General features: G+C 42.6%; 1 protein-coding gene across 1 annotated transcript; it reads left to right on the forward strand.

The window, feature by feature from the left end:
- Positions 1–6,021: 6,021 nt before the first annotated feature.
- Positions 6,022–26,395, forward strand: LOC119130908 (vang-like protein 1). The gene is made up of 9 exons (XM_037264878.1): positions 6,022–6,188; positions 10,387–10,575; positions 13,970–14,096; positions 21,422–21,853; positions 22,118–22,293; positions 22,964–23,124; positions 24,108–24,255; positions 24,895–25,129; positions 25,371–26,395. The coding sequence occupies exons 2-9, from the start codon at positions 10,505–10,507 to the stop codon at positions 25,629–25,631; spliced, it is 1,611 nt and encodes a 536-aa protein (XP_037120773.1). The 5' UTR covers positions 6,022–6,188; positions 10,387–10,504; the 3' UTR covers positions 25,632–26,395.
- Positions 26,396–26,404: the final 9 nt, after the last annotated feature.

Raw genomic sequence — 26,404 nt, forward strand, 5'->3', positions numbered from 1 at the left:
TGTTGTTTGTATTTTTATCTTCCTCTGATTGTAATACATTTCAAAATGGGGGCTTAAGAATGACTGAGTATATCGTCATAAAAAGTATATTTATTACGAATTATGGTAAGCAACTGTAACATTATACTTAGTTTGAACACCAACACTGACTGCACTTTAAAGTTGGATTTTTTTCTTTCATATGATTAAAGATTCAATTATAATGTAGTCTGCAGAACACAAAAAATGCACTTAAATGTTTGATAACAAACATTTCTAAAGTATTTGCCAATATGCAGCACTTAAAATTTCAATACCACTAAATTCTACTCAAGTGTTCTGTTCAAAAAATGTTTAGGCTACCGTAACATTCTGCAGAGTTTAAACATTCAATTGAGTGATTCTTTCATGAACCACTAGAGGGAGTCCACATACAACTCATTGTACTCGTACCACATTGTGAGAAGCATTGGATGACTTCACGTTTCTGCATGTGGACGCGTGGAAAGCGTCAAACGTGCACGTGGCAAGCGCGCTGCACGCTCGCACGCACGCACACATGCACACACACGCACAGTGTCAGTGGTCAGCAGCTAAGACAGTAGTAGTAGGCTCCTTCGTGTGTGCTCCTGGCTGAAAGGCTCGCTCCCTCCCCAGAGAGGGGGCAGGTGTTACTCCAGACGAGCCAAGACAACCAAATTACTGGCCGTCTGGCACCTCCCGTGGGAAAGCCGGGAGGGCGGGATGCGATGGGAGACATGGAAATTTATGAGCCAGCTCACCACAGAGATGTACAATGTGACCAAATGGTTTGAGCAAAAATACAAAAATATTTATATTCATTTGTGATAGACGTCTGTCTGTCTGTCCGTCCGTCCGTCTGCCTGTTCGCCCGTATGTACGTCCCCGTTCCAATCTTAAAATGTTTGCTGTTCGGTTCATGGAGCCTTGACTTACGTATTGAGTTGGCTTTGTGACCATGCTCATAAATCAAAGCACTCACATCTTAAATCGACTTTCCCCAGCAAAATGAATAGAAAAGACATTAATCTGTTCCGATACCATTTTCTTATGTACGCAATTGTTCATCAGTGCCAAGGGAGCGCCATATGAAACCATGCCCTTCCCATTTTTTTATTTTTTTATCAGAGGTGGGAAATCCAAGTCCAGAAAGTAAAATCCCAGCCACAGTTTGGCTTTAGCCACAGGTGCCTCTTCTCAACCGGCAAGTAAATGAGCATTTTCCTGCCCGCTGAGCATCTGTGGTGAAAGCCAAATTGTAGCACTTCTGCCAGTCATATATGGACAAAATATGTGCATATGTGCAAAATACTCGAGATACTCAGGGGAGTGCAAAAGTAGGTGCAGTCATAAAAACACTCGTTAAACATAAAATAAAATAGATAATATGCATAAAAAGTAATAAAATACATGTATGTATATGATGAAGGGTAAAATTAGCTATACAGTCATTAAAAAGAGAAAATGTGCAATACTTATTAAACATAAAATAAAATAGATAATTCATAAAAAGATTATATATACAATTGTCATATTGCTTACCTGCATATGTTGTCGCACTATTTTTGGTCAGAATTCATTGCTTATGCAGTTACAAGATGCTTTTTGGCATCTATGGCATTTTGTATTGTATGCCAGGTTAGACAATGTGTTATTCTCTTTTTTAATGTTTAGTTTGACAGTAAAGATTTTTCAAGAAGTATGTGCTACCTGCCAACCTGCGGCATCAGAGGTAGGCCAGTGTTGTGGAATGAATTAAGTTCCACCACTAAAGTTACACTGTAACATAATTCAAACTTTACTCATTGAAATAACTTAAGCGAAATAAAAAACAAATGAAATAAAACATTGACAGATTGTGGTTTTCTATACAGAACTAAAACAAGCTGCGAACTTGTGGCATTGCTTGGACTTGTGCTTGATTCCACTGAAAGGCTGTGTCCATCTGTACACTTCCATTAAGGCACTGCAAGGCCATTTGTCCCCCGCCCCCTCATCTCAAAAGCTGTGCTAGCATCAGCTTCCTTCAATTTATTCCTTACCCCATAACCCCCTCCACTCACGCCCCATGCCCCACCCCTCCTTTCCTTCTCTCCATCCCCCAAACTGCTGAGGGCGCTGAACAGCCTGGCTGGCAGTGTGGCTGCTGTTGCTGTCTCTCTCTATGTGTGTGTGTGTGTGTGTGTATGTGTGTGTGTGAGTCAAGAGAGAGACAAGAGAAAACGCGAGAGTCACATTTCACACACACTCACACACAGCACAGTGGGCTTATGTAATGGTTGAGGATGAGGAGCGACCATATGTCAGGAAGTGTGCAGTCCGCAATGCTGCATCTTCTTCATCACTTGGGCGTGCTCAAGGTTCGCTCCATGCCAGCATGCACGTGGCGTTCCACTCACACCCGTTTAATTCAGAGAAGTGGCACGCTTTGTGCAAATTGGGCAGGGACAGTGTGACAACAAACAGCCATATGTTCACAACATTGGAGAGCTGTCATTTTTCCTCGCTGGCTTTTATACTCCGCTCCGCATGGATGTGTATTCATGTTCAAAGTGCACACGCAAACACCTGATGGAGGTGTGTGTTCAGTAGGACCCCCCTTGCCCCCCTGTATAAAGAGGGCTTGAGCAGCATAGGTACAGAAAGTACAAAGCCTTGTCCATGTGTTGAAATGCAGCCCCCGGGATGGGCCGTATTATCCGGGCCTACTTCACCAGCCGGGTCCCGAGGCCCGAGCTGGCTCGTGGCCCTTTGTCTCCAAACAGATGGGAATGGGCGAAGAGAAGAAATGGAAAATCAGACAGCGAGAGTGTGTGTGTTGGGTGGGGGGGGGGGTTGTCGGGGCGAGGGACGAGAAGGGGGTTGAGAAAGGGCCAGTCTGTTCTCATTAAGTGCTGTATTGAAGACCCCTCCCAACACATACACACACACAATGCGTCAGCAGCCGCGGATGGTTCCCTTCTCATTCAAACTCACGCTCGGACCATCTGTACTGAGGCTTGTCATAAGGTGTGCGTGCATACATTAGGGGCCTCGGAACCGCATAGCCCAATCTGGACACTTACAATCATGACATTTCCATTTGCGTAAGATCTTTCAAATCCAATTGTTGTCATTGCTTGGAACAAGGTGATGTCTTTCAGCATCCGTTTTAGACCGTCAAAGTCCAAAAATAATCAATAAATTATGATGTCACTTACCTACATATGGGGACCAGCGCACCAAGAAAACAAAGATATTAAATCAATTACTCCTCCCAACCATAGCCAATTGAAAGCTCTGATATGATTTGACACATCATCATGTAAATCTGACAACACTGCATGTGCGCGTTATTTTTAGCTCTTTTAAAAAGTTGTGCAGGTAAGCCAAAACAACCTCAGCTAAATATTTGTGATGTCTCAAATCAACTTTACACATTGACATGAATGGAAATGCCATTAATGCGTTCCCACCCGTCCCCTTAAAAATAATGTTAGGAAAAATAGCACTATAATGTTGTATTGTACTAAAACATAAATAAAGTTCATGCATCATGATTTACAGGTTTTTTTCAGTGGCTTTGGAATATTTCTCGAATCATCCGTGAAATTTGCAAAACAGTACAAATGGCAAAATATCACGGTTTGCCTGTGTCACTGAACATGGCAATGCCTTAAGAATGACAAATTATTATTATTATTATATTGTTCAATCTAATGCAAAAAAAACTGTACATGAAGTGATGTAGCAACTACAGCAGCGCTCACTCCAATACCACATAAATTCTCAAACATGTTACAAAAAACATCTTTTGATGAGCTATGTCAGAAAAATGGTTAATTGGTTGATCACACGTTTGCCGTTTGTTATAAAAATAAAGGAGAATCTTGAATAAAAATATAGAAAAATGTGCTTGATATATGACAACATGTTCATCCATGTTTTGCATCATTATAAATAGTAACGATATGAATGTTTGTTGTGTTTTGTTGACAAAGGGTGCTGCTTATTTATTCTCAGGAGCATCCCAAACATATGTACTGTCATTCATCAATGCAAAATTTATAATAAATATCTATTGCAACTTTTGGCAATGTACAAGCACCTTCTATACATGGTGTTATAAAGCCATCTCTTCCCACTTTATCTTCATTTTTACACACTTTCATTTTCTCTTCCTATTTACCAAAAAGCCCAAACTCATAAACTGTGTGTCTTTGGGGAGGGATCCATCCATCTTCCGGACACCAAATTCAATTCATCGGGGAGTGTGGCGGGGGTTGAGGGGCACGGTACCTCGCCTCCTCAATCGGGGCCATCTGCACGCGTTTCCCACTTTGAATAAACATAAGAAGTGGCAGCACGCGCGCACACGCAAACACACATCGGAATTAACGCATATATTTAGAAAAGGTTCCGTTTTTTTACACTTATTCAATGAGCTCTTATAGGCAAAGAAGTGTCGCAAATATTGAAACACTAATTGCAAATATTTTAATGAAGAAAAAACAAAACGGATTCTAAAGCAGTGGCTTTCGGACAGGTACCGAACCAAGAAAGGCAGAAATGTAGTTTTAAGCCTCAAAAAAACTGGAATGATACAAAATGTGTAGGACACAAGGATGAAATATTATTTCTGAGGAATTAAGGAGATAAGGAAGAAAAGATTTTAGTGACAAAAGGGAGGAGGTGAGAATGCATGAAAGGAAGGAAGGAAGGAAGGAAGGAAGGAAGGAAGGAAGGAAGGAAGGAAGGAAGGAAGGAAGGAAGGAAGGAAGGAAGGAAGGAAGGAAGGAAGGAAGGAAGGAAGGAGACACTGGCGAAGGAAAAGATGTAAGTAAGGGTGCAAAAAGAAAACCCACCAGTGAACAAAGTAAGGAAAGAGGTCAGTAAGGTTGTGGATGATACCAGGAGGAGGGGAAAATGTGATTGTAATATAAAGTTTTAATCATATATCGGAATAAATTTTCTGTCAAAAGGGAAGGTCACTTTGAAAACGTCATACACGTCAGAACTACAGAACTGATTTGCAAGAAGTAAAATTATTACCGTTGTAACAGCCAATGTATACCACATGGTGGCGCCCTAATCTTACACAAAAAAGACACCATCGTTGTGTCGTTCTTGCCAAGCCAAGTACGTATCCCAGATGTTTCTAATCCAATCCACACACTCAGTAGGGAATGATTTGAATGTGGCCTATGTATCAATGTGAGTACAAAACCACATTTGTAATCTTGTAAAAGTGAATGTAAAATGAGCAATAGAAGTTGTTACAATTATAGTTACATCACCCCCACCCCTGTCAGAGTATTGGCTTTATTTGGATCTTCGGGTGCATGGAGAGGGGTCATACTAAAGTCGTGACCTTTATTGTGTTCTGGGGGGCATCGGTTCTAAGGCTGTGTGCGGGGGGGTGAAAGGAGGCCAAAATATTGATTTATTCGCAGCCACCTCGTTGCTGGGGGCATTTGTTGATTCGCGCGCGTGCGTTTGAGCGTGCGTGTCTCGGAATTTATTTTTCTTTTTTTTAAATAAATGATTGGGATTCGTCACTGATAGTGTAGGCCCTACACTAAGTTCATAGGATTGCCTGAATTCCAGTCACTATCATGTTGTTGGATGTTTTTGGTCCGAATCTCTGAAGCCATAATGCCACTGTGTTAGTTCCTGTTGGCCCTTACAGAGGACATCCTAGGCTTTTCACATTCGCCATAACCGAGTTCTGATGTCCTCTCAAAAGAATATATATATTATATAAATATTAAATATACATTTTATATTTGAGGGTGCAAGCAAGATGTTAAGACATTAAAAAGTAGAGCGGAGGAGAGAGGCATGAGATAACAAAAATATATTTGGGGGGATTTAGTTTGAGGGGGCACAACATTTATGCATTATTATTTTTTCTGTATGCAGACCATTGAAGGAAAAAGTTTGGACAACCCAAGGGGGAAAAAAGAGAATCCCACCTCTCCGATCCATCTGAGCTAGCGACCCCCTCCTAGCGGCCGGTCGCCGCACTACACCCCGGTGCTGCAAGCAAGTCACTGGCGCTGAACATTCCAAACTGGCAGTGTGACACCCACCCGCCCCCCCACTCTACCACCACTGTTAGCAAGGGCTGCTTCCCTCCTGTAGCCCAAGTGTTTTGCAGCCTCTGGATGTCAAGCCAACCACAGGAATGAGATTGTTCCCCACAACAGGTGAGCCTCACTTCTAAAACGCGGTGGTGCACGTACGTGATGAGCTAATTAATTAGCAAGTTAGCTCAGTGGTGTGCGTGAATAATGTCTATTGCAGTCTCCACTGCTGTTATGTGTGTGTGTCTGCTTGTTTGTTTGTGTGTGTTGGCACAGTAACCTGTGCAAATGTAGAAAGTCACTTGGTTGTTTGAAGGGATAGACACGCCTTTGTCATCTACCTGTATGATTTTTATGAGACTGACGCACTAACCAAAGCAGAGTACGGCGGACTTATTTTCTACAGTTTCGACATGTCACTTCGTTATTATGGAGTTAATGTTTTTATTTTTTTGATTGGTTTTGCTTGTTGTGTTGTCGTTTGGTGTACGGAAGTTTATTTCCCTGTTTCGGGACTCAGCTGTTAAAGTATTAGCCGCGTAGGGATACATGACAGCAGTTATCAAATGCAACCCGCGGAGCGATCTATTGCATGCTCACTGGCAATGCAGTAGCCACAGTAACAACAGACTTCCATTGTTTATGCAGTAGTAGAATGTGCAAAATGATAAACAATTTACCCGAACTATGTTTGACAAAAAGTCAAATAAAGTCTGGCAGAATAATATGTATTTGAATAAAATGTATTGATAATATGTATTTTATTTCAAGACGTGCCTCACCATGGAGACAGCAAACTTGAGAGAGGAGTGCCTTAAATATTGAGAGGATGAACTTGAAATAAAACGTCCATTATTGAATGATCTGAAATCCTAAAATTTTCCTGGAATGCAGGTTGCTATATAAATGTGTGTCTTGATCACACTTGTTGCTAGTTCATCTAAGGATATCATTATTTTTTCTCATTCGCAGTCATTAAGAAATGTATAAAAGTAACGCCTAAATTATTAACTTTAATGGGCATGTGCATAGTTTCTGATTCTACTGAGGTAAAGGGACATACTGTGTTGTGAGAAACTGGAGATATACATTTTTAATCAAATATAATTAGACTGTGAGATAAGAGTGGGGTCAGAGGTGGGAATAAGTCACATAGTGTAGGTCCAAGTCAGAAGCAAGTCTCAAGTGTTGCTTTTCAAGTTTCCCAAGTTACTGTGACAAATATCAAGTAAGTCAAGTCTCCACGAAAATTCAAGCAAGTCGAGTCAAGTCTTGCATTAAGTCGTAAATCAAGTCAAGTCCGACTTGCATGCTTGAAAATGAATTTGGCTTCCTGCTTACTTACAGTTTGTAATTGTGAACTGAGGTCACGGATAACAAAATGGACAGCAGGTTTAATTCTAACCTTCTTAGTTAAATTATTTCAATTGAATGATTTAAAGAATTGAAATAGGTCGGGGGTATCCGAAGTAAGCTCTGTGGCCTAGAATTCAAGGACATTCTGGAATGCCAAGTGAATTCCACTGCAGTAATAACCCTCAACATCAACACAGCAATCATGTGACGCGATTCTCCTCATGCTGCTGCTTGTCTCGTGACTTCATCTGCAATGGAACTTTGATGTCTACTCGAGGGAAGTGACTATTTTGCAGACGCCTTTTGCGGTATTACAGGCAGCTGAAGTCTGCCATTGCGAGTCAACTGTTAAACTCTGCTTTAAAAAGTCTTTGATTCTGCAAAATGAAAACCAGATGATTGGCTTTCTTGAAACATTTTGTTACCAGTCAATTCTAAGTGGTTACTGTAAACAAAGGACAACAATGACATTCAGTTCTGCATCTTGTCTGCAGTTAACTTTAAAGTGAAATCATGGAAGTACCCATGTGATCCTCATCATTTTTGTTGACCGTGTTATTATTTTAATTATTCAGAATATGTTTATATTTTATAAATAAGCTCTGTATAGTGAAAGGCATAAAAATCAAATCAAGTCATCGTTAGGATGGCAACATGTAACAATCATTTTCATAATTTAATATTTTTGTTTATTGGTTACCCTTGATTTCTTTTATTGCAAAATGGGTACCTTGGCTCAACTAACTTTCCAAGGTATTAAACTCATGCTGCACATACCGTAGACTGATGTGTTTATGTTAGCCTATAGCAATTTCAAACAAGCTTAGCTGGGATTAGCGCTACTTGCCGACTTACTGTATTGTGACTGACTGCAACGCCTCATTTCATAAATCCATACGACAGTTGAATGGCACCCTTTAAACGGCTTTCAAAAGCTGTTTGACCCCTACTGTGTATGCGTGTGTGAGTGCACAGCGGGTTCCTCGTCTCTGCCGTCCTGCTTATTCTGCAGCCACTTAGATTCTGCAGATGTAAAACAGACAATCATGTATCAAAGCCTGATTTTGATCTGAGCATATCTGATTTCTGATTCCGCACTGCAATGATAACTCAACTGGGCCACGTGAGGGAAAAGAAATGCAAAAAGGTAATTTGAACCAAGGAGTGTGAATCAAACTATTGTCTATCTTTGTGACCATATTTGGGCTCTATGCACATAATAGCATGACGTCGCATCCATTGCGGCTAATATGATTGAACCTTTTTTGGGTCTTGCGCAATATGACACCCGTGTTTTTATCGTCTCGAGTAAACAGTCTTAAAATGAAAAAAACAAAAAACTCCCAAAAGCAGCACAAACGATGAGCTTTGTGTTCCAATGTGCACATTGTCATTCAACATCAACAATGTTTTAGTGTAGCAAGGATTTCAAACCTGCAATTTGGATTGTGAGGTTTTTCGTGCTTCTTCATGTGTCACAGGCAGAAAGCCCAACCACTTCCTCCCGTCTGTCTGTCTTTCCTTAACAGTTTTGATGCAAAACAGATTAAATGATTCATTCAATTACACATAGAAGACAATATTGGCTCTTTTTTGCTTTTAGAACTGGAAATGTCCATGCTAACATGAGCGTCTGTGTTGGTTAGTTGTCAATTTTCAAAACTGGAAAAGACTGAACTGTATTTTGGAGACAAGGCAGATGATGTGCAAAGAGCTTTTACTCATCTGACAGTAATCGCTGGCATCCATTTAATAAACTGATGTGCACAAATGCCGTTTTGTTTTGTTGGATTGATTTTAATATTAGCCAACTGGCAATAGGTAAACATTGTTTTTAAATGGCAGAAGACTGCGGAAAATTCCTGCACTCTGCACCTCAGTTGAGTCTGAGCAATATGTCATCCTGGTTGACGTGAAAAGAAGGCAAATTGACTTTTTGGCTGTTAAAGACCTGAATACGCCTTTATGGAGCAAGGGGAATATAATGGTTTTCGGCAACCCATAGAATTCCAGTAGCCTTTGAATTACTGAGATTGGACAACCGCTTGTAGGACTGCCAGTCAGTGAGTCAGGCGTTTAAAAATGAGCAGCAGGGGTGTTTCTTTCCTCCCCATTATTTTATGAGTATCATGCAAGCAGTCATACCCACAGACCGCCCATGAAGTCACTCGCAGCTGTCCCGATGTCACGCTTCCCCCGAAATGGGTCATTGTGAACTTTAGATCATTTTGGACATAATTGTAAAGTCAAGTTGTGAATGCAACAATGTTCCCCATAGGGAGAACATGCTCTCCTACTTTCTAAGCACCTTGAGGCTTTCAAAATAAGTCATAAATCTTGACATACTGCTGAAAGCATTGCAAGTAAGTTTCAGTGGAAGTTTCCAGCGGTGAGGCAGTGCTGCTTTTCAGGGGGTGAGAAAAACTTTGATTCAAACCGAGATTCTTTTTTCCTAATCAGATATTGTTTATCGTCTTGTGGGTGTTTCATGACAAGAAGAGGTGGACGGGAATGTGATTTACTCACCCACAGGATTGTACTACAAAATGTGGAGACTCTTCTGCTTTAACAAGACAGAGGACGGAATGAAAGAACTGTTTTCCAAAATGCAACAACAACATGACGAAACTGCAAAGACTGTTGACTATATATTGCCAATATCGTAGAAATTGTGTCGTATATTTTTGTATTGTGGGCCACATTTCGTCACAATATTGAATCCTGAGTTGCCCACTGCTTTCTTCACAAATCTATACTATTGCGCAATCTCACCATTGTCCCACCGCTTTTTTCACAAATCTATATTATTCCGCAATCTTTTGTGAAATTTTACTTGAATCTGACAAAGTGCCTATTGGTTCCACTGTAATGTTTTATGAGGAGGGTGCCAGATACCTGCTGAAATTCACTTTGTTGATGTTGTCAGGTTCTAAATGTGAATCTTTTTCATGGTCGCCCCACCCAGGTTGGTGTTTCCCCGCCTCAGGGTTCATTTCCAAGCCGACGGCCGGAGCAAGACAGCTCCCCTTTGCCTCTCTGTGAAGAGGACAGACAGTCCAGTGGAACTGCAGCACAGTGTTGTCATGGACACGGAGTCAACCTACTCTGGCTATTCCTACCACTCTGGGCGATCACGAGGTTCCCATCGGCACGGGTAAGACTGAATCCTCCCTCTCTTTAATGTTGAGCCATGCTTGGAGCTGCTATCGGGTTATCTTGCTCATCTTCCTCTGGCGTCACCACAACTCTGCTTGACAGGCCTAATTTGTGATGGCTCTGCAGATAGGATGAGAGTCTGTGATGAGAGAGAAGCCCTTTCTTCTCACCATTGGACAAAAATATCAACGTCAAGAGAAGACTTATAGCTTGAATTTGAGACTTTTTTCTAAAGTATGTCATGTATAGGATGACTCCATTTTCAGGGGCTGTGATTTTCACTTGCAGATGTTTGATGACATTTCAGAGAAAGGCAAAATAGTTTCTTGGTCGTAGGCCTGAATAACATTATATTAATACAGCATAACGTGAAAACTAAGCACGGCAGCTGAGGTGTCAGCCGCTACATTTATCCATTTGGCCAAGGCTTCCTGACAGTAGAGAGGCCTTCAAGCAATTGGCAAGTAATTTGCAATGGAACATTGAAGGATTCCCGACTAGGTGCTTTCTCCACGGCTCTTCATTTAGCGTGCCAAATCTACCGTCTGGTGCCTAATTTGAGAGAAAACAAGCTTTCAATGCCCTTGGCATGGTCGTCAGAAGGTAATCTTTATACACCACTAAAGGGTGCCACACAGGGGGCATCTTCCCCATCACTGTTGTCTAATTACTCTCTCAGAACCAGAAGCAGGCGAAGAATGTTCCTGCAAAACAAACACACACCATATCTTTTCAACTATGCTACTTTTTCAGCACCGATGAATGCGAAGGGCGACAAATTTAATCGACAATTCTGAAACAAATTTGCTCCAATTGTTATTTCATAATGTTGTTAAATGTCATTATGGGGGTTAAATATGGCCTCTTAGCCATTGTGACCATGTCATCTGTCCTGAATCCCCACTTGTTCCTGATAGTATGTCATCAATAGGTGAATGAGGCAGCAGTGTGAACCATTTTGAATACCAAGGATAGAAAAGCGATATATGAATGACACCCCAGCGCAATTATTACAAATGCAATGTTAATGATTTCTCACAATGATTAGAAAACAGATAAATATCCATCTGCAGCATTTTATTTCTGTAGCATTCTGCCATTGTTTACATCTTCAAATGATTACCAAACGTCTGCAAGATTCCTAGAAAATCCCAAAGTCCCGTCTTTGGTGAACTGTTTTTAGAACAGGCAGGCACATGGGTGCTCATGTGGCCCTTAGGGGGCTACCCAATGGCCCCACTTTGGACATACCAGTGAAGATATGAAACTAATGATGTGCAGGACGATGATGATGATGATTTGTAATGTACATTGGAATAGTGGAGGATGTATGGATAAAGAAAATCTGCTAGGATTTCTTATTATAGACTAGCACCAGAATAAAAAAGACTAGGTGTCAGAACTGGAACGTGTCTCCTTCTGAAAATCTCCCGTAGTGGTTCTCAAGCCCAATTGAGCATGAATATGGTACACTGGCGGAACTCGTTGGTCACATGGGAAGTCTCCATTACGTGCTGGTCGGTGGAATAACATTTGTTACTCTTGTTTTATGTGCGGTTATTGCACTTTTTTTTTTTTTTTTTTTTGTTCCGACGACCAGTTGCAAGTGAGGATAGTGATTGTCCCCCACAATCGTATAATGCACTTATTCTGATGTGAAGAGAAAGTGTTCTTCTAGAGCCAAACGTCCCAGTGGGCTCCATCCAAGGCAGAAAGCCATAGCCACTTGAGGGATCCATGCAGCAGACCAAATTGCATTAATCAGACCAGAGTATCATAGGATAGCGTACGGTTGGAATACAAATGAGGCTGATGCATGCTAATGAAGCAGAAGCAAGTTGTGGGAAGGTAATGAAGGATATTTTGGGGGGTAGAGAGAAGTATGTGTTGTTTCCCCGTGTTCAAAACACTCCTGTGGAATTCCACAAAGATACACTCCAAAATGTGTCTGCAGCTTTGTGATTCTTTCCCCCACAAAGTCCAAACAGAGGCCAAGCTTTTACTCGCCTGTACTTCCTGACTACAACATAATGATTTAGATGCATAAATAGATATAGCACATGGAAATGTAGTACAGAGATAATGCTCACTTTCATTTTCTACTCCATAATCCTGCCATCAAATCAGAGCAGCTCCTTATCCTGTACGGTCTCGGATACGCAAAATCCCCTTGAAGCCTCCTGCCCTCTCTCGGCATCCATTAATGAATATAATCAGTGACTAGAACGACTCCAACAAGAACAGCTATAACATAATATTATTTGAAGTCATGCTCACTGTAATAATTTGAAGCCCTGCTGCATCCCCTCTTCCTCCTAGTTTGATTAGCTATGCAAAGGAGGTCATATTTTCACTTTTTTAGCTGTCTGTGCGATTAGCAGTCAAGGCTGGCATTGAAAGGGAAGCACAAGAATAGAAGCGGAAAGCAATGTGGCTCACACCCTGGAATCAAAACACAGCCCCAGTAGCCTGAAGCAATCCCAGCAGCCTCACTCATTGCTTGCTTCCTCCTTTTCTCCCAGCTCCAGGATGTCCTGTAACTCTGTGTTGTGGTTTGTTATCGTGTAAGGGTGTAACATTCGTGGGTCACTTGAAGTTTGGGCCCTTATTCTAGGGCACTGTTTATTAGTGCAGTCCTTGTGCTTTTATAAACAAAACCATAAAAGAAATTGATTTATCCACCCCCAAAATTCTTCAGAAAATGTCCCCTACAGGGATGGGGGGAAATGTAGAAAATAATTCCTTGAAAAATCTGACAATTTTAAGTCGATTATCTGGCCTGACATTTGGGGGTTCCAAGAACAGGCCCAACCCTTGATTGATAGTAAATTAGTTGAGTAAATGCTGTCACTATTACAAACTGCTCTCACACCTCAAGCGAGGGGGTTACTAATTTGCGGCAAATAACCTCATTGTGGTTTGAATTAATTCAAGAATTGTCATTTGGTGTTTTGGTTCCGTATACAAGCTGGCCGCAGCCAAAATGTGAAGGAGACAGATGAGGGATTAACTGAGGCCTGCATGCCAGCTCCTCAGTGGTAATGGATCCACTTTGGGCACAGTGCCATGTTGCCACAGTGTTGCTGGACTAAGGATTCAGATTCCTGCTGCTTACATTTGACACAGGATTAGAGTTGTAAGTGCATCGGGTCAATGGAGCTCATATGTTGACGCGCATGTTTGACTTCTTTTGGGGTCAGAGTGCCCTTATTAAGTCAGAACGAATGAAATCAAACAATGTTCGAAAATGAATCACTGATTGACTACTGCACATTTCCTAGCAGAACGTTGAAGCACGCCATCTCGTTAATCATTTTTGTGGAAACAATTGGTGTACTGACAGAGAAAAAAAAAAAAAATCAGCAAATCATTTTTGGGAATTTCTTTTTCAGGGAACGAAACCGGGATCGCCACAAGTCTCGCAGCAAGGACAGCCGCTCGGAAAAATCAGTAACTATTAACCCCGCTCCTGCAGAGCCATTGCTGGGTGACACCACAGTTCGGGGAGAGCCGGTTCAGGTAGGCCCATCACTCATCCCAACAGTTGTCTAAATCGTCTCACTTAAAGTCTCACCCTCATTTTCCAAACAGTGCTAGTAATATCTCATTTTGGAAAAGGTTTGGCGCTCAAGAGACTTAGCACAAGTTAAAATGAGATGACGTGTGCTTATCGGCGTTACGGCAGGCCATCTGCTATTTACTAGAGGGGACTGGTCCACTCGTGGGCTGCATTTGGGTTGATTAATGTTTGCACCAATACGCAGATTGTAGTAAGCTGCCTCGTTTGTCTCTAGATGCACCGTTTGTCATTTTGTAGAGAAACACGTTAATCCTGAGAGGGAGACGGTCAGTTTGTTGCAAATGCTTCTTTGGCCCCCACCAGAGATGGACTATGCCAAGCTGCTTAGTTGCTGCAACTCAAACTGTGTGTTCAGTCATCATGCATGCCAATAGAAGATGAACCCTTGCATTATATATATGATGGACTGTTTGCCAAATGACAAACATAAGGTAAGAATTTATAAAATATTGCATTTATTAGATTGACAATAATTATTCTGCTTTCGCGTACAATTATACACACTAGTATGACATGCCATCTTGCCATACTGGTCCCTGTTTTATGATCCCACAAGATTCCAGTCGTACTTATCAATATCGCATCAAAGTCTTCCTTCTACCTCGCTCCTCGTATGAGCGAGTGAGTTACTGAGGTCCAACGATGACAGCTTGTTACCTCGAGGTCACGTGACCTCGTCTGGCTGCCTTGTCTGTCATCGGACATCATACGCTTCATGTAGACAAAAAAAAGCACCTGTGAAAGTGGCCTGGCGCAGGAGTGCATAAAAACGGAACGAAAATCAAAAGCCGCTGTAATTATGTTGACCTACTTGGCGTCTACTCTTCCCCTGTGGAAAGCTTCGGTAACGTTGCCTGCGTTTGTTTATGCTCGTGTTTAATTTTAACGGAGTGCTGCTTCAAGATTCAAGATTCAAGATTCAAGAGTTTTTATTCGCCATGTTTGAGCGTGCCAAACAAGGAATTTGACTTCGGTAAAACACACCCTCTGTTCAACATATAGGTGACTAACAACACTCAGGACATGTGAATAATGGCAAAAACAGTGTAGACAAATTCAAAAGGTGTGAAGAGCAGGATGTTATTGCACAGTAATGCCTCTGAGACTCTATGAGTGGTGTGAGTTCATCAGAGCAACAGCCTGGGGGAAGAAGCTGTCTCGGTGTCTGCTGGTTTTGGCGTACCGAGCTCTATAACGCCGTCCGGAGGGGAGTAGTTCAAACAGACTGCAACCTGGGTGAGAAGGGTCTGTAGAGATGTTCCTTGCACGTTTCCTGGTCCTGGACAGGTACAAGTCTTGGATAGAAGGGAGGTTGATTCCAATGATCTTTTCTGCAGTCCTGATTGTCCGTTGCAGTCTGTGCTTGTCTTGTTTGGAGGCTGATCCAAACCAGACAGTGATGGAGGTGCAGAGGACAGACTGGATGATGGCAGTGTAGAAGGTCTTCAGAAGCTCTCGCGGCAGGTTGAACTTCTTGAGCTGTCTCAGGAAGTACAGCCTCTGCTGGGCCTTCTTCCGGACAGAGTCTATGTGGCCGGTCCATTTCAGGTCCCGAGAGATTGTGGTTCCCAGGAACTTGAAGGTGTCTGTGGAGAGAATAGTATTACTGCGGATAGTGAGGGGTAAAAGTGGTGAAGGGTCTCGCCTGAAATCCACTGTCATCTCCACGGTCTTGAGCGGGTTCAGCTCCAGATGGTTTTGGTTGCACCAGTGGACCAGCCGCTCCACCTCCTGTCTGTACGCAGTCTCATCACCGTCCTGGATCAGTCCGATGAGAGTGGTGTCGTCTGCATACTTCAGGGGCTTCACAGGAGAGTCATCTGAGGAGAAATCGTTGGTGTAGAGAGAGAAGAGCAGTGGGGAGAGGACGCACCCCTGAGGGGCTCCAGTATTGGTGGTCCGGGTGTCAGATGTGATGCCCCCCAGCCTCACACGCTGTCTCCTGTTGGTCAGGAAGCTGGTGATCCACTGACAGGTGGGGGCAGGCACCGCAAGCTGGATGAGCTTCTGTTGGAGGATGTCAGGAGCGATGGTGTTGAACGCCGAGCTGAAGTCCACGAACAGGATCCTGGCGTACGTTCCTGGAGTGTCCAGGTGGTGCAGGATGTAGTGCAGTCCCATGTTGACCGCATCATCCATTGCGTTCCTTTTGTGTTTTTACTCCATATTGTGGCCTGCAAGAGAGCATCGCTTCTGGATTTACTCTCACATGATTGCACACACATAGTGAAAGTAAGAACCGTGATGTCAGATTGGTGTGCGTGTTCGGGCTCACTTTAACGTCTTGTCTTTGATTTTGGTATTACTTCATCTTTGTTGAAGCAAACCCAACTAACAATCGCCTCACCAATGCCACAGAGTTCAATAAAGTAAAGGAAGACGGTAGACACCTGGTTGAGCGCAGGGAAAGTCGGCATTTTGTGTTCTGCTTTGTGTAATCTTTGTTAGAGGGGAAAAAAAATATTTTCTTCAGTTCGACTTCTATTGTTGCAAATATTTGAGAATTCTCTGGCATTGTCATCGATTGTTCTTTAACTGTGTAAAAGTGGCAGGCAGCTCACTTTGGTACTGTCCGGAGAAATCCTACGACAGAACTCAAACAAAGCTCTCCCTCAAAATAGACACACCCATAATGACTCACTTGGATTCAGAAAAATGTAGGTTGTACTACATGCTACTGGACAAAGAAAACAACAGTTAAGACACCATGCACTTGGCTTAGAAATCTCTTTGTGTACACCACGAAAGATCAAATTACATTCAAAACGCAGAATTCATTCTCAGCAGAAGTCAAGAATGCCAGTAGTAACTTCTACATACATACAAAAGGGGGAAAAGAGGAGTGAGAGGAGTGTGGGACGAGCTAAAACTATCTGACCTATTCCGGCTCCATTGACTGACTCACGTCACCCTTTAATGTGAACATTACAGAAAGGCAAAATGTCCTGGAGGACTGTGCAAGTCGAAGGAGATGTTTTAGCATACCAAGATGACCATAATTAAATAGTTAAGTAGAGCGCATTGCCAAGCTCTTAACAAAAGTGATTTATGTGCGTTTGCCCATCTGGAGGCTACTTTGTGGTTCATGACAAACAGACGAGCAATGCCTTTATGATTCTGGGGGATGGATTCTTCCAATTGATGCCACAGTGATGGAAAACTGAAAATATACTCCTTTAACCACCCGAGGCATTGAAGCGTTTAGTTGATGAGTCAACTTTACTGCTCCACATTGACATTTAATCCTTAAAGTTGACTAATCACATGTTTTTGGCATTTTGGCTTCTAACAGCTAATTTACAGACGACTTGGCCACTCTGCTGCTGTAGTCATGCAAAAGTATTTTGTGGTGGAGCAAAATGTCTGGACAACTGTGTACTTTAAAGTCTGCCTGAAGTTAAAAAAAAATAAAAGATGGTTGCAGAAGAGCAGAGCGGTGAGCTTCATTATTTTGGTACCAGCCGTACTTTTGAGACTGGAGGCTAGGAAAGAGTGAAGCGACATGAAGTGAAGAGCCATCTTTGTCGCCAAAATATTGTCTAAAAATATGACTGGACCAATAAGAGCTCGCTAGACGTTGCGATGCAACACCTATGACACTTTTCGACAGTCAAAGCAACACAACCAGTTCTTCAAAAACAATGAAAGCACAACTGAAATATAAAACAGTGACCAAAAAAAGTGCCTATTTTGTTTGCCTGCCTAGAAAGTTGCATCCGCGTTCTCTCTGAGTGTACGACATCCTTACGGACTGCAATTCGCACCGACTGCGAATTGATATGTATCAAACTGATATGTATTTTCAAATTGTTCTTGTATGTGCATATATTTGTTGTGCATCTGCTGTGCACCTAATGATATTTTTTTGGTTTGGTTTGCCAGAAAATTCAACATTTTATTTTTTTAAAACGCACATTGGCGCATGCACACACACACACACACACACACACACACCCTGACCAGTGTTCACTGGGTCAGAAGCAATGGGCGCAGAGTGGTGCTGAGGCAAACAACGAGAAGAATGCGAGAGGACGCCTCAAGGGACAAACGGAAAAAAGGGATTGGTGAAGAGTGAAGAATACGATGATGGGAGAAGTGCATCTTCTAATCGCTATTTTGTTTATTCTTAGCCTGGCGGGATGGTGTGCACCAATGTTTGTTTAGTGTGCTACTCCCCCCCTCCTGTTTTTCTTTATCCATCCTTTTACCCCACTGTCCATCTTTTCTCCCATGACAACTTCTCATCACGCTCACATTCTCCCCATCTCCTTCACTCTCTCTAACCTCCATAAAGAGCAGCCCCCCCTCCCTGAAACACACGAAGAGGCAAGTGACGTGCATTACCTCCCAAGGCATGATGGGTAAATTGTATATATAAAGTGGTCTAATGCGTTACTCAGCTTCAAATCCACATTGCGTGGCAAATCAGTCTTACACGGACTCGGTGAGGATTGTGATGGACCGCTTGGGGACAGAAAAATGATGGCTGACGATTTTGAGACGTACACGGCGAGTGCGATGGAGACAGGCGATGAAGTTCTGCAGGTTCTGGAGGTTTCTGAACCTGCAGTTGAGAAAGCGGAGGTTATTGTCACGACCATAGAAGGAGACTCTAACCTTCCTCCGTTGGTCAGCACTGGTGCTAGCAACACACCGGGTCAGGTAGGTCCAATAGGCCCAAACCGGCTCTGTTCTTGTATTTGCTTTGTACAAAAAGCGCAGATACTACAACAGCGATACTGCTTTAACCTGCATGACAAAAGGAGCCATGTCAGATACGTTTAATTAAATGCTGGCCATTACAAAGATTTGAAAACATATCCAGCTAAATAGATGGTGAAGAACACAATTGTGTGTATGTGTGTTTTTTTTTGTTGTTGTATTTTTTGGTTTCAAATATTGTTTTGAAATTTGCACTGGTGTTGGAGAATTGACGCTCAACTGTGAGTGGCGAGCCAACTTGTGCACTCTAAAGCACAATAGCACTCGTTGACAAGCATCGAAGCAGTACAAGCCTTGTCACGCTTCTCCGACTTTGGACAAACTTTTGATAGGGTTTGAGTGGCCTTTCTTCTCCTGACAATTTCTACAGACACACAAACACACACATCTTGCCTCCCAGGGGTGAATTGAGTGCACTTGTTCAACGTTTTGTTTGCAGCACACCGACTGACAAAGAGGCTTTTAATGGACAGTTGATTTACACCAGCTGTTATTTTTACTCAGCTCCGAGGAAAAAGCAACAATACTCTGTGAGAAGCGGCAGACATCAAGTGTATGTAGACACTGTAGTGTGTTATATTATTTACACTCACAGTTCACCATTGGAGTCTTATCTAACCTGTGATCTTAGCATTCCTAACAGAAGTAGAGCATTTCTTATATGTAAGGAAATAGATAACCAGGAAAAAATTGGCCCAGGCTTAAAAGAAGTCGCTGCTGTTTTAAGAAGTCATTTAATTTTGTAATTTCAGGCCAAGTCTTCATTGTGGCTCATTCCCTCTTCTGACTTTTAATAGTCGTCTTGTTCCTGAACTGCTCTGGGGCATGTTCTGCTCTTTGCCGCTTTTTCTCGTTCACCTACTTTCATGTGATGAAGGAAACTCCGAACCTGTTGTCTGTCTGTCTGTCTGTCTATAATTGGTTTATCCTGAAATGTGGGTCACCACTGTCTATTTTTAATCTGGCAGTCCAGAACAGATTATAGACACACGGGAAGTGTAAGTGATTTGAAGAGGATTTATCTCCTATTTTATCACCCAAACTTTACTTCTATCTTAGAAATCTTGTAGAGATGTTTTGTGTTTTTGGCATATATGAACCCAAGCCAGACATTCCACCGTCTGCTTTCACATTTGAAATATAATCCCAGAGACCGTTTCAACTGCTCAAACATATGCAACAAGGTTGTACTTGAAAATTTTATTTTACAATAATTTTAACATATATTTTGTACTGCTTCAAGATACAGTTTACTTTTAGATTTTGAAAAAAAAAAAAAAAGAAGTGAAAGAATAAGTGTACATAGCATCCATTGCTTTCCTTCTTGCTACAAAATATTATTGTCAATACCAACCAAATATACCCTCAATTGTCCTTCTCTTTTAAAGAATAATTATCAGTAAAGTATTTTTTTTCCATTGATGGCCTTGGGTCATTCACTGCTCATTTTATGAACATGTTATTTTGCAATTCAAAGAACAAAAGGTGTGGGTGGTGTGGTTTAATTGAGTGTATTTCAATCCACACACTTTTCCATGAAGACATAATCAATCATGCTGCTTTTTTTTTTGCAGCCCAAAAAAAACATTGTATGGCAGAGTAAAGCCAGTAAGCAATCAGTGAGTCAACGTACATACACACTTGCAGCTCCAACCTTTCATTGTTATACTTTGTCATGCTCTTCTCACCCCGAGGCCAGAATCTGATTTCTTTCCCAAAGCCCCTTTCCTCTGCCCCAGACAGCCAGACTCCCCCCCGTTCCCCCATCACTGCCTAAGGACCCCGTCAGCCGGTGTTTCCTCCTCTTTGTGCCGGCAACTTGTTGTTACTGCGTTGCAAAGAGTCCTTATCATTGTTGTTATAAGGGCTCCGCTCCAACATGGCTGACCTTCACTATCTACGGATACAGTCTCACCCGCACGCCAGTCAAGCTCGGTTGGCATCACACACTGTTTTCTTTTTCTGCTTTGCATTTTTGATCCCATCCTTTCTCACATGATTAGATAACCTCCTCTTTCATTCATGGCGTAGTAAAATAGTGAACATAATCCAGTTCTATGTATGATGCACCAACTGTCATACAAGTGTCCCGTATAATAAACATTAAATTCAGAAAAATTGCAATGAAATAACAGCAACATCTGATTAATATAAAAAAAAAAGTCATGCCAACTTATTTCTACTGAGTAGTGCATGAGCCCGCAGTAATGAGAGTCCATGTGGAAAAATAATCACTACGAAGCTTTGAGGCATAGATTTTGCTTTGAATGTTTTCGAATTGCATTCATTGATTTTTTTTTTTTAATTGTCTTTGTCTCGCTATTTTGGGGGAGGTTTTGATTTGGAATTATAGTGTAGTTCTGTGGTTGTTTTACAGATGGATGACTTGCTTGTTGAGGGCTAATTTGTATTTTTTGTTCTTGACTTGCTTGTTGAGGGCTAATTTGTATTTTTTGTTCTTTTGCTTGTATCTTGTAAGTAAAAAAATATAATCTAAAGGAGCATCTTGTACATTTTATGTTCCTTTTGCTCATGTTTGCAGGATGACACCTGGGGTGAGACCACCACGGCCGTTACTGGCACATCGGAACACAGTCTCTCTCAAGAAGACATTGTACGCATCACCAAGGACCTGGAGGACAGCGTGGGGCTGGACTGCCGTCGCTATTTCACGCTCACCCTGGCCGTGATTCTGGGCCTCCTGGTGTTTCTCTCGCCACTGGCCTTCATGGTCCTCCCCCACCTCCTCTGGCCAGAGAAGCTGCAAAGCTGCGGCACGGCCTGCGAAGGCCTCTTCATCTCTGTGGCCTTCAAGTTGCTCATCCTGCTGCTGGCCGTCTGGGCCCTTTTCTTCCGACCGGCACGAGCCAGCCTCCCGCGGCTCTTTGTCTTCCGGGCACTGCTCGCTGTTCTGGTGCTGCTCTTTGTGCTGGCCTATTGGTTGTTTTATAGCGTGAGGATACTCGATTCGCAGGTAAGATCATGATGTGCTGCGGAATGCATGCTAAATATCCATGAAGGACAAAAGTATTGGGATGTGTGGCCTGAACTAGAAATGCTAACAGGCTTGTAAGGCAATAGACAAATCTAACAGTCTTTTGAAATATTTTGGAATATTCATGTGTTCTACATCTTGTCCTACATGTGTCTGCTAAATACCAGTTTTTTGCTAGGACATGTAAATCTAGTGGCTCAAAGTGGTCAACTTTGGCTTCATCCACCCTTCTGTGCCCTCAAGGATGAGGACTACCAGGGGATCGTGCACTACGCTGTGTCTCTGGTGGACGCGCTCCTCTTTATTCACTACCTGGCCATCGTGCTGCTGGAGTTAAGGCAGCTTCAGCCCTACTTCTCGGTGTGTGTCACACGTTCCACAGATGGAGAGACCAGGCACTACAACTTGGGACAACTCAGGTGAGACAAGTAGCAAGCAATGGGTGGCTTGGAAAGTACATTACACAAACATGCTCTCGGGGATCGTGTTATTTCAAAGCTGATTCAGCTCAGACCCCAATCTCCAGCAAATTTCTTGTAGCGGTTGGCCCCAACAAGATGTTCATTTTAGGGCAATAGGAATGCCTTTTTAGGTGTTCCTTCTTTCCAGAACTTCCTAATTAAATGGGAATGCAATTCCTCCCAGCCTGGAAGAGGTAGAGACAGCAACCTGTTGGATTGCTGCCTTTGTGCACATTCCCTTCTTGTTCTGCTTAATAATTGACTAAATGTAGCAGGGCCACTGAACAATGTCTTGTTTTGTGAATTTTTACACACGTACACACACACACACACACACACACACACACACACACACACACATACGTCCATGGAGTGCTGAATCTGTCTGTTCAACTTTTTTGTTTGTCTTAAGCACTGAATTTATCTAGACAAAATATAAATAAATGCACTTAAACAAAATTCTGGGGTTTCAGAATAGCAGCCTTTGCAATTATGAAAATTACAATCTTCTAATTAACAATGTCAATTTGAATGATTGTTCAGACCCACTTTACGTTTTGAATGCGTGGGCTTGTATAGTGTGCTCAAATTTCCCAATTTAATGGAGGTACACATTGTGTGTGTGCAGTATTCAGCGGGCAGCACTGGCCATTTTGGAGCACTACTATTGCGACTTTGCCATCCATAACCCGGCTTTGCTCTCCGCCTCCAAGTCGCGCGCCGCCAAGCACCTGGCTGGCCTCAAGGTCTACAACGTGGACGGGGACCTCCCCGCCGCCCCTGCTGAAGGTGTGTGTTGCCTTTTTGTGGAAGCTCCTGCTGTGCCTTTAGCTCTTTTGCATGTCGTTAACCGTTTCCGCTCCTGGTGTTGTCTCTTTAAGTCTTTAAAGCCAAACTCAGAGCCTATCTATTGAACAGTAAGTCAAATCTATGCTGATGCTTCTTATTTACTGTTTATGCACAAACTCTAGGCACTTTGTAAATGTTCAATTTGTATTTGGATGCCTCGTGTCACACACACACACATCCACACACACATTGGCATGGTATGCCACAGGTTAATGTCAAATATTCAGTCAACTGTGTAAATGTAACACTCAGTTGTTGTTAAATTATCGCCCGTCCTCAAGTGGCATCACTCAAGTGCACAAACCTAGCACACTTTTTTTTATCCCGGCTTTTGTCTTTATTTGACAAGAAACAGCTGACAACTTGTTTCCCCACCTTGCACCGCTTCCCTTTCCACCCCCGCATCCACTCCCAGCCCTGTGCAATTTATTTCCACTCTTCTTGAATCGGTCGTCTGATTTAACTCAATGATGCCTGACAGGCAAATGGCTTTTTGTATTCTTCCCTAGGAGTTGCAAATCTGTAAAACCTTTGGAACATAATAATCCATAGCAAGTGTCCAAGCAGTGTCATTCTAAGCAGGATGTGGCGAAACGCTCCCCGCTGCTCCCTCCATGAATTATTCCATTCCTTCTCTGGCCCACTTGAATAATTTATAGTGCTGCCATCTTTTAACCTGCATTTGCAACAGGCAGGATTTGGCGCTAGAATCTACTTTTGTGATGGTACACAGTAGCTTGTGTAAAATATACACACTGGATATTTTGGGTGTCACTTTTGGCCTATCCCTGTTACGAAGAGACCAGATAGTTACGCCCAAAGTTATTCATACCCCTGGCATAGGAATAATTTTGGGTTTGCCTGGATGTACATGTGTATGTATGGCAGAGTCATTCTTTCCATCCTTCCGTATGCTGTGGCAGGTCCGGGAAACAACGCAGCTGCAGGAATGGCACACTCCCAGTCCAGAGCCATTATCGCAGCCGCCGCCCATTGCCGGGACTCCAGCCACAACGAACTCTACTACGAGGAGGCCGAGCACGACAGGCGTGTGCGCAAACGTAAAGCCCGGTGAGTGGGGGCAATTGGGAACACTTGTGCAACTTCTTCATTTGGCTTGTTTTGCCAGTATTGTACGAATCTCTGGAATCCTACCAAGATTGTAGTTTGTTCCCTGAACTGTTAATAATGTATTTGGTCATTTAGGTGCGAGTGTGTGAATGGTTGTTTGTTTGTGTGTGTGCCCTGCAATTGACTGGCAACCACTTCAGGGTGCCTTCTGCCTGAAGTATGTTGGGATGGGCTCCAGCACCCTCGTGAGGATAAGCGGTTCAGATAATGGATGGTCAAAATGTTTTGCTTGAATTCACTGGACATTTGATATTCGTTAGCTCATTCATGGCGCTTATTATTAAGCTAGTGGATGTTATGGTTCAACTATTTGGTTGTTTTGAATACGTAATGTGTTTGTCTGCGAACGTCACCTGATGGCCATAAGCTGCTTGGTTCTTTTTTTTAATCGTTCACTGCCGAATTACTGGTTGTTGTGAAGTGAATTGAGTTGAGTTCTCTTCCATGAATCGCAAGTCAAAGATAATTGCTTCTAAATATGTAAATGGTTTCATTTACAGTCCTAATTTCTTCAGTCGTGTGTAATGGCCAGATATCAGAGAACCACGATGTCACCCTTTCACTCCATTTTGCTGCTAGACTGGTGGTTGCTGTCGAAGAGGCCTTCACTCATGTAAAGCACATGAAGGAAGAGGAGCAGAAGAAAGCTCCAGGAGATGTGATGGACCCGCGAGAGGCTGCGCAAGCCATCTTCCCGTCCATGGCACGGGCCTTGCAGAAGTACTTGAGGACAACCAAACAGCAGCACTGCCACAGCATGGAGAGCATCCAACAACATCTGGCTTTCTGCATTAGCAACAATATGTCACCTAAGGTCAGATCTCGTCTCCCATCATCCTGAAACAAATATTGCGGGAGGTCGCTGAACAACACATGTATTCAATGTTCCTAAAACCCCATCTTAATAGGAAAATCCAGGAAGTATGTGACAGTTTGGGCCCGACTGTTTATGACCCGACTAACATCTGCCAAAATAATTATCCAAACCGCTAATGTGTGCCCATTTTCTTTGCCTTTTTTGTACTCAACCAAACTTTTCCCTGTCACTTGCGCAGGCCTTCCTGGAGAGTTACCTGAAACCAGGCCCTACCCTGCAGTACAGCCGGGACCACTGGTTGGCGCGTCAGTGGACTCTGGTCAGTGAGGCGTCAGTCACCAGCGGCCTTAGAGATGGCACCGTCTTTATCCTCAAGTGTGCGGACTTCGGTCTGGTGGTGACCGTCAAGAGGATCCCCTACATCCGCTTGTCGGAGGAGTACATTGACCCAAAATCACACAAGTTTGTGCTGCGGTTACAATCGGAGACCTCGGTGTAGGTCTTTTTGTAGGTTCTTTTCATTGTGTTTTTTATGGATCTATATAGCACACACAGTTTTTTTAAGTTTCAGGAATTTTCATTTTGGACGGAAGACTTGTACATGTGGTGAAAATAATGATCTTGTGATGATTGCAACGTTTGGACAAACTTCCATTGGATGAACCGGATCAGGATTTTCACTCAACTTCACTCAACTCACAGACCAATATATACGTACTGGTCAACACGTTTTGGAGTCTCAATCAACCCCGTCGCCGCTTCAGAACATCTTCACGACTATGCACAAAGACATACCTCATGTCCACCACGGCTGAGTACACAGCTGGATAGTTTTAGCCAATGAGGTGGAAAAGAAGCAAGTTCACAAAGAAAAGCGATTTCAAAGTCACTGGGAACGTGTAGTCAGTCGGTCACGTCTCCAGATGAGGGTTGCATGCTACTGCCACCTGGTGAGCATTGAACAGAACTACTGAGTGGTGAACTTGTGGATGCCAATACACTGTATGTGTTTATGTATACACAAACTGGATGTATGTATGTACAGAATATTTGTTTACTCGTATCGTTGTCTTTTTAAAATGATGGCCCAATTCTCTCTTTTTTTTTTTCCAGAAAACACAAAACTGAACCGCACACTGATATTGCATTATTTAATAATCATTTCATTTCTGGGGTAGAATTGAATAATCTGTTTAATGAGAGATGTGGCAGATTTTTAGCTGAAGTAACTATGCATCATGAGGATGTGTGGAAGGCAAAAAATATTCAAGT

Source organism: Syngnathus acus, chromosome 2, assembly GCF_901709675.1.
Source record: "Syngnathus acus chromosome 2, fSynAcu1.2, whole genome shotgun sequence".
NCBI classification, from domain to species: Eukaryota; Metazoa; Chordata; class Actinopteri; order Syngnathiformes; family Syngnathidae; genus Syngnathus; species Syngnathus acus.